At 48.2% G+C, this 9167-nt stretch overlaps 1 protein-coding gene across 1 annotated transcript; it reads right to left on the reverse strand.

Annotated features, from left to right (window-relative positions):
* Nucleotides 1–483: 483 nt before the first annotated feature.
* LOC133389728 (DNA-binding protein RFXANK-like) lies at nt 484–1895 on the reverse strand. Its single transcript, XM_061637754.1, has 2 exons — nt 1280–1895; nt 484–570 (listed from the first exon to the last, which is right to left on the reverse strand). The coding sequence occupies exons 1-2, from the start codon at nt 1799–1801 to the stop codon at nt 484–486; spliced, it is 609 nt and encodes a 202-aa protein (XP_061493738.1). The 5' UTR covers nt 1802–1895.
* Between the last annotated feature and the right edge of the window lie 7272 nt (nt 1896–9167).

The following is a 9167-nucleotide window of genomic DNA, read 5'->3' on the forward strand; positions in this document are numbered from 1 at the left end:
TAAATAGAAAACCCAGGAGACCGTCGGTAGAAAGATCGCCAACAGCATTAGCAATTTTGTTAGCTGTTACAAGCGGATCAGGAAGAGAAAAAAAAATCAGGGGGGAGGGAAGTGTTGCAGATCAGCACCACAAACCAGTTGTGAAAACCAAAACACAGACCAGGACCGCAGAGCAAAGCCCATAACTATAAATGTTACACACAGAAAGAGGTGCAGCACATCTGCTGTTCATCATTGTGGGGTTGCAAGACACATCTATTGCGGGAGTGTGCCATGCTGAGGGGTCTGCCTCAAGGTACTGATGATGAGAACTAGGAGTGCTTTGGCTTGAATTCAAGGAGTTAGCAGGGGGATAAAAAAGGTGTTTAATCCACAGAATATCTTTGCAACCTCCAGCACTAATGACTGTGATATGGTGTTACGTGGAGATGCCTTTGAAGAGGGTTTGAAGCTGACACTGGTGTGAGGCAGGAGGGCCCGCAACTAGACAATGGGGAGCACAGCACGGCAGGGTCTGCCGTCACTTTGATAGCTTCCCAGGCACGCTTGAAGTTGCAGGTTTTTCAGTGGCTTGAAGGAGCAGCAAAGGGTGGCAGAGGGTGGAAGAGGAGAAATTGAAATCACAGTCTCACTCCAAGGTGGTTTTCCTTGGAGTGAGTATGTTTTCAGTTACCCCTCACAAAATCTCTACAGCTTGAAGAGATCACTCACCCATCAACCCCGCCTCCCTGGTTTAATTCACACAATACAATCCAGCCCACAAGCAGAGAACAGGTGCAATCACTCATGTGGATAAATATGAAACTGTTTTGAACAGAGCACCTTGGCTTCTGCACATGAGGCAAAATGAATTTATAGAATTCGCTGCCCCAAGACTTGGTGAGGGCCACTCAGTTAGATACCTTTAAAAGGGGATTAGGGGATCTGTTCATTTATTTATTTATTTATTACATTTATATACCGCCCCATAACCAAAGCTCTCTGGGCGGTTTACAGCAATTAAAAACATTAAAAACAAATATGCAAATTTTAAAACACACAAAAAAATTGAAAAACACAATTTAAAAAAATAAAATAAAAAATAAAAACGCATGCTAAAATGCCTGGGAGAAGAGGAAAGTTCTACAAAAGCAACATAGAGGGCAGAGGAGAACGGAGCTGACAGCCTGGGCTGGTTGTTAAGGAGGTAGGTAAGTCAGGTCTGGCTGAAAGCAGACTGAGGTTGGCAGGGCGGAGTCCCACCTGCCCTACTGGACCAAGCCTCCATTGCGACACTTACCCAGTCATAAGTGTTGACGTCCACGGCCTTCTCCAGCAACAAGACGACAATCTCAGTGTAGCCGCCAGTGCTGACAAGCGACAAGGCGCTCTCCCACTCCTTTGCGAGGATGTGGGGATCAGCACCCCATTCCAGCATACTACAGATCGTCTCAATCTCCCCAAAAGCCGCAGCCCACATCAGTGGGGTAAAGTCTCGTTCATTGGGATTGTTCAGCAGGTTCTCGCATTTCCGTAGAGTCTCTTTCAACAGGGTAAGTTCGCCCTGCACAGCAAGCTGGTGAACAGAGAGAGTATCCAGAGTGACCAGCAAGGCAGACACCTTGTTCCCTCGTTGCCGGTTTGTCAGGGCTGTGGAAAGCTTCAGGATCCCTCCATCATTTGGGGCAGGACCAGCCTGATCTGCATTCGGATCATCTTTGCCCTCCGAGTATGGATACAACTGCAGGATTATTGAGGGGCTGTCATCTTCTGGGTTGCTGGCGGACAACTCCTGGTCTCTCAAGATGTTGCTCTGGGTCATTTCAGCGATGGGATCTCACAGAGAACTCACAGAGCCTCCCAAGGCATAGGCAGGTCCTCAGAGCCCTGAAAACATTTCCGCTGCCACCCCTGTCCCTGGTATATAGACATTGTTCCATTGTTTATGGCTTTTAGAACCTCCATGTTCAGATGCACTTCATCTTGGGACTTTGTTATTTGGGAAGGAGCAATGGGGCTTCCCAGAAGAATCTGCCTGGCCCAGTTGAAGAGGAGGAAGACTGAACCTTGGATCTAGGCTAACAACTTAGGTGCCCTGGGCGTCTGGCAGTGAAAAAACAAGGGATAAACAGACTAACTGGGAGCTGGTAAATAGCATTACATGAACTTCAAGCTTGGTTCCAGTTGAGAATGAGGATCGTTCAATAGTACTATTCAGAAGTGAAACTTCTGGAAGGAGCCAAACTTCACTGAGTAGCCATGCCCCTGATACCAGGTGTGCTGACTAGCCCAACCCCCTGGCATCCATGCAGACAGCGCAAATATTTGCAGGTAGGCTGCCACTGGTCACACTGTGTGTATGGTAGGAATGGTGAGAAATTCACATCAGTTCACATTTCAAGCCGAATCTTATCAAATTCGCACTTTTCAAAACAGCATGCAGACCAAAACACAGCCATCCTTTCACTTATTCAGATTTTGCAATGTAGTTCGCCAACCAAATGCTGTTTACAAAAATGCATGTGTTAGAAAAAAGTGTGCAAAAAATGAATATATGAATGAAAAGAACACACAAAAATGCATTATATGATGGGAAATGGATTGCAAAAATGTGTGTACGTTACTCAGAACTTTGTCTATTTTTGGGGGGATGCCTTTAAAAGCACAGAATGCATAAACAGAAAGACGTGTTTATTATAAAACGCTGGAGGATTTTTTAAAAATAAAAATTTGCAAATTGCTGGAGAAATGTGGAGAACTGAACTTAAGATTTGAAAATGATAAACTGAGAGAACCAAAATTGACAGGTCTTTCCATCCCTAACGTGTAGATCCAGGGAGACATGGCTAATTGTCGTGTGCAATGTCAGGGGCTACTCAGCACTGCCCCGCTCACACCTTTGTCTTACACATGACCTCTGAACAGGGCAATTGCCAGGGCCTTTCTATGCTTCTTTTGTTAAATATAAGCTGCAGATGGCCTGCCCTGCACTGACTGCTGAAGCAACTGTAACAGATCATCATCATCATCATCATCATCCTCCTCCTCCTGTTGTTTCTGTTGTATATTTTAAAATGTAAACCCCACTTTTTAGTCTTCAATGGGTTGAAGTTTTTGTTTGTTTATTTATTTATTTAAAAAGACTTTCAAAAGTTTGCTCTGGGTGTTACGTAATACAGAATGGCATCTGCTCAGACCTATTCAGTAATGTCTAATGTCAGGAGTGGAAGGCAAATGCACCTGTGAGCATGCAGGCTAGCAACATTTTTTACAGGCATCCCCAGAAACAGAGACAAAGGAGGAGCAGGAATTTGCCAGAGACGGTAAGCCAAAACAAGGAAAAGCCAAAGAAGAGAGGGAATTCTCTCCTAAAGTGAAACACATGCAATTTGCATACTCTTCTTTAAGGCCAGTACTTCTGGTTTCTTGATGGAGAACATAGAGCTAGTGACTCAGTATCAAGCAGTTTCCTGTGTTCTTGTGACATGTGGCCACCTCTCCCAGTAATTCCCAGTACTGTGCCACGGTGGGGAACCTGTGGCTCTCCAGATGCTGCTGGACTACATCTCTCATCATCTCTGGCCATTGGGCATGCAGGCAAGGACTGATGTGAGTCAAAAGTCAACAATATATGCAGGGCCACAGGCTTCCCACTGCAACACTACGCAGTGATGCTTCTACAGAGGGCCCACTTGCCTGAATCCCCTTAATGTCCTTGGGTGCTTGGGAATCTCTGGATGCTATGAAAATGGAAATGGACTGCCTTCGAGTCGATCCCGACTTATGGCGACCCTATGAATAGGGTGTTCGTGGTAAGCGGTATTCAGAGGGGGTTTCCCATTGCCTCCCTCTGAGGCTAGTCCTCCCCAGCTGGCTAGGGCCTGCTCAGCTTGCCACAGCTGCGCAAGCCAGCCCCTTCCTTGTCCGAAACTGCCAGCTGGGGGGCAACTGGGCTCCTTGGGACTATGCAGCTTGCCCACGGCTGCACAGGTGGCAGGGCACATAACCGCTGAGCCACTCCCTGTGGGGTGATCTTTAGCTGGCCCTTGACACCCAGGAGACAGAGCGGGGATTTGAACTCACAGACTCTGGACTCCCAGCCAGGCTGGGAATGGGACACAGCTCAGTAGCAGCGACGCACTTTTCATGTAGAACATAAGAAGAGGCCTGTAGCTGGATCAGGCCAGTGGCCCATCTAGTCCAGCATTTCTCACAGTGGCCAACCAGATGCCTGTGGGAAGCCCCCATGCAGGACCTGAGTGCAAGAGCACTCTCCCCCACCGCAGTTCCCAGCAACTGGTATTTGGAAACATATCGCCAACCGTGGAAGCAGAGCGTGGCCATCATGGCTAGTAACCACTGATACCCTTATCCTCTATGTATTTGTCTAATCCAGAAGGTCCCAGGTGGCAGGTAGGCTGGGTAAGACACTTCACTGAGACCCCAGAGACCTGCTACCAGTCATTGTAGGTGATACCATGAAGCTAGCTAATGGTCAGACTCGCTATAAGGCAGCTTTATAGCTAGATGTGCCTTTTGGGATGAACGTTGGCAGACTCTCTGCTCAATACCACTCTGCCTCCACCTTCTGTTGCACTGTCAGAGACCTGTGGTGACCCTCTTCTAATATCCCAGGTCCCCTTCAATGAGGACACACAGCAAGAGCCCTCAGAGCCTAGCTGTAGTGGTCTCTTGCTGCGAACCACAAAGCTGGATGGTGTGTGGGAGAGCGACAGAATAAATTTTGCAGAGTATAAACACGTGTGCCTTATTTGCATAATTCATGCAGGCCTAGGATTCATCTGTTGCTGATGCAAAATCTGCCTGTCTTTGCCATTCTTTTAGCAAAGTACATACATTTCTGCAGTCCGTCAATCCCCAACCTTCAGAGAGAAGCGCATTGATTTGAGACCTCTACTTGGGGGCTTCTCATGTTACGCAACGACCCGAGCAGTGTGAGAAGGAGCCCCAGTCTACCTGCCCCCGCACACACGGCCAAGGTGATGTTGGAAAGGGGTCCACATTTTTCTTGTGACCAAAATGTCCGAGAGGGGGGACACAGCGACCCAGTCTGGCCCGACCACCACCTGCTAGGAGAAGCTCGGCTTCTGCGGCAATCTGCGTGGTGGTAGCAGATGGTTTTTTCCTCTTTCCAGATTGCAGCAGCCAAAACAAATCTGCATGCCCAGCTGAAGGGGGGGGGAGGTGAGGAGAAAATAGAAGTGTGACTCAGCACCAGTGACTCAGCTGGGGAAGGAGGAGGGGGGCTGGGAACACAGGCATCAGTTGAGTGCTCCTCTTCAATGGAGGCTCATGAGAGCAGCTATCACCCATTTCCAACCTGCTGGAACACCTTGGGGCACAAACCTTTTGCACAGGCTGGGATAACTACCAGGAAAAAGAGCTTTGGAGCAAATCTCTCTCTCTCTCTCTCTCTCTCTCTCTCTCTCTCTCTCTGTGTGTGTGTGTGTGTGTGTGTGTGTGTAGACCTGCATATATGCCTTCTAAATGAGAAATCTTTCTCTTGCTACAAAAAGTGTTTCCTTCTATACTTACCACAGCCCTTGTAAGAAAGTGTGCAAAAAGAAATGGCTCCAAGGCTGAAGGGAGAGAAAAGCAGACTGGGAAATAATGGGAGATGATGGAAGGGGCAACAGATGAACGCAAGCAACTGTCCTCCAGTAATGCAAAATATTTTAACACTGAAGTCCACAGCCTGTTGGACTTTTCTAAAACATCTCTAGAGATGCCAACAGATCCAGCAGTGTTGACAAAGAGGGAGAACTTCTGGATATACTCCCTGGACACCTTGGCACCACATGGCCTGAACCTGGAGGACATTACCAGCATCACTTAGCTTCTGCAAACGAATCCCCTCTGAGCATTCCGTCCTCAAAGCTCTATAACTGCCACCTTGGCATGTGCATGTTAGCAGCTGATGAAGACGGAAGCCAAAACATTTTGCTAGTAAAATAAAAACCTCTGTTCTGGTAATGACAATTACTTTTTAGGTGAAAAAATATGTTTTTAGGTGATTAACAGAATCCTTATAGAGATCCAGAGCAAGCTTGGGTGAAGTTCTGTTTGAAATTCTTCAGCATTTTACTGCAAATAGATACATTATGTATGCCATTTTCCCCAACATACACATTTTTGAAAAGCACGTTTGCCTAATATAATGCATACTGACATGTTATTTTCACTAATATATACATTTATATTAACACTTTGTCCTAGCGTATGCATTTTTGACTAGAGAACTGCATTGCAACATTTGGAGAAGTGCAAATTTTGAAGGATGGCTGTGTTTTGGTTTCAGGAAGGGTGGATTCAATAGGTTTGTCTTTCAGCGTGAACCGAATTGAATTTCTCCACCACCTCTAGACTTTCTGTGTAAGCCATGGGCTCTACCACTGAATGATAGCCCTTATCCAAACCATGGCCCTTCTTTGCAAGGCAGTGGTGGTGCTTGTCAGGGAAGGTGGCCCACCATTCTTGGTCTTCTCTTCAAAAAACCCTTAGTAAGCTTCCATAGCACAGTGGGGAGGGGAGCCTGGCTGGGAGGCCAGAGTCCGTGAGTTCAAATCCCCGCTTGTGTCTCCTGGGCGTCAAGGGCCAGCTAAAGATCACCCCACAGGGAGTGGGTCAGGGGTTACGTGCCCTGCCACCTGTGCAGCCGTGGGCAAGCTGCATAGTCCCCAGGAGCCCAGTTGCCCCCCAGCTGGCAGTTGCAAACAAGGAAGGGGCTGGCTTGCGCAGCTGTGGCAAGCTGAGCAGGCCCAAGCAGCTGGGGAGGACTAGCCTCAGAGGGAGGCAATGGGAAACCCCCTCTGAATACCACTCACCATGAAAACCCTTGACTTGAAGGCAGTACATTTCGATTGTTAAGCTTCAATGGAACCCAAGCACGACAGCTCCTGGTCTAAGGCACCCTCAGGCTATTGTGTAAGAGAAGACACACCCTTGGACCAATTGCGACGAATCACACTCTTGAGTCACAAACCCTTTCTTGCCTGGTAGGCAGTCTCTCCTCTCCACAGGCGAATGCTGTGTGGGTCATCACTGATTTGTGGCTCTCTCTGGAGCTGAAGTGAGGGACGGAACATCTGTTCTTCACCCAGAGTTGTCTTCTCTCTCGTGTGAGGGTTTTGAAACCTCCCTCCCTCCTGCTCTAGGAAAAACTGGCTCTGGGTCAACAGGGGCATTGGCAGACATCCTGGGGTTTAGTAGCAGTTCAGAGGGTTCCTCCAACAGAAGCTCTTGGCAAGCCCAGCCTTTGGGACAGATGTAGGTCGGTGTTATCGGTACACAGGTAGGGTGAAAGGGCTGCCGCTGAATCATAAGATACACTCAGAGAGAGGGTAACAGTCAATTTGCACGAATGCAGAATGGGGGAACTCCCTAAATATTCCAGATGTTTTGCTCACCTGAACAGAGATGCCTGCTGGGACAGGAAGAGGGGTGTGTTGGCAGAAAGCAAAGAATGGATCCCAGCTTGCTTCATTAAGCCACACCCAGGGCTCTGTTCATTCTCCATGAACAGGGTGGCATGCACACAGTCTGGCTTCCTGCTGGTCCCACCTTTCACAACCAAAGCAAGCTTCTACCTCTCATGATGGCAGAGAACCAGAATTTGCCAGCCCACCCGCTTAGAACTGAAGGCTGATGTCCCCCACCATCACTTGGAAAAATGGAAGGGCCGGAGAGCTTCTATGAGTCAGTCCTGACAGTATTAAGCTATGTGCTCCAGCGGTCTGACCTTCATGTCTCTAATCTCTAGGACAGCCTTTCCCAACCAGTGTGCCTCCAGATGTTGTTGGACTACAACTCCCATCTTCCTGACCATTGGCAATGCTGGCTGAGGCTGATGGGAGTTGTGGTCCAACAACATCTGGAGGCACACTGGTTGGGAAAGGCTGGTCTAGGACTACCCCAATTATACATCTGTGCACGGTCAACTAGTATGGAGCTGGTCGGGTTTTTTGTGCCTTCTGATCCCTTCCCTGCACACAGCATGTGTGTGCCAGAACTTAAGGAAGAACCTGTTCAAGTGTATGTACTGCCTTCAAGTCAGTTCTGACTTATGGCGACCCTATGAAGAGGGTTTTCATGAGGCTGAGAGGCAGTGACTGGCCTCTGGTCACCCAGTGAGCTTCATGGCTGTGTGGGGATTCAAACCCTGGTCTCCCGGGTTGTAGTCCAACACCTTAACCGCTACACCACACTGGCTGTCACCTGTTGAAGTATAGCCTATCCAGATGTAGGCTCTATGCATGTAACCAGGCATGCTATCAAAACCAAGCCTCCCCCCACCCCCACCCCACCGCAAAGCCTAAATAGATGTAGTTCATATGTGTGTGGTTCTTTGACAAGTTATGCAGGTCATGTGTTGGCATGTTGGTCATGGCCAGGGCTTCTCCTGGTCCAGTGACCCCAGGATGTAATGTAATGCCTAGTCCTCTCTCACATCTGTCCTCTTCCCAGTCAGTTTCACAATTCTTTTGAAAACTTCCTGACACCTCTAGGTGAGATTTGCCAAATGTTTTCTTCTGACAGGGTTGCCATGCCCTTAACAGCCATGTGACATACAGATATTCTGAGGCCTACTGAATAATCTAGGAATCCCAGAAGTTATAGCATTATTGTGACAAACAGAGAAGACTGAGGGGAGACATGATAGCACTCTTCAAGTACATGAAAGGTTGCCACACAGAGGAGGGCCGGGATCTCTTCTCGATCGTCCCAGAGTGCAGGACACGGAATAACGGGCTCAAGTTGCAGGAAGCCAGATTCCAACTGGACATCAGGAAAAACTTCCTCACTGCAAGAGCCATATGACAATGGAACCAATGACCTAGAGAGGTATTGGGCTCTCCGACACTCAAGAGGCAGCTGGACAGCCATCTGTCGGGAATGCTTTGATTTGGATTCCTGCATTGAGCAGGGGGTTGGACTTGATGGCCTTATAGGCCCCTTCCAACTCTACTATTCTATGATTCGATGTCTACTCAGATGCTAGCCCCACTGAACATAAGTCTTCTGGATCAGGCCAGTGGACCATCTAGTCCAGGATCCTATTCTCACAGTGGCCAACTAGATGCACCGATGGGAAGCCAGCAAGTAGGACCTGAGTGCAACAGCGCTCTCTCCCCACTTGAGATTCCCAGAAACTGGCATTCAGAAGAATG

The sequence above is a fragment of the Rhineura floridana genome, chromosome 7 (genome assembly GCF_030035675.1).
Source record: "Rhineura floridana isolate rRhiFlo1 chromosome 7, rRhiFlo1.hap2, whole genome shotgun sequence".
Lineage (NCBI taxonomy): Eukaryota > Metazoa > Chordata > Lepidosauria > Squamata > Rhineuridae > Rhineura > Rhineura floridana.

Coding starts and splice junctions, on each gene's coding strand:
- LOC133389728 (XM_061637754.1), bottom strand. CDS start 1,801: ATGACCCAGAGCAACATCTTGAGAGACCAGGAGTTGTCCGCCAGCAAC. Junction 571..1,279: donor ACGTCAACACTTATGACTGG/GTAAGTGTCGCA, acceptor TGCTCCTTCAAG/CCACTGAAAAACCTGCAACT.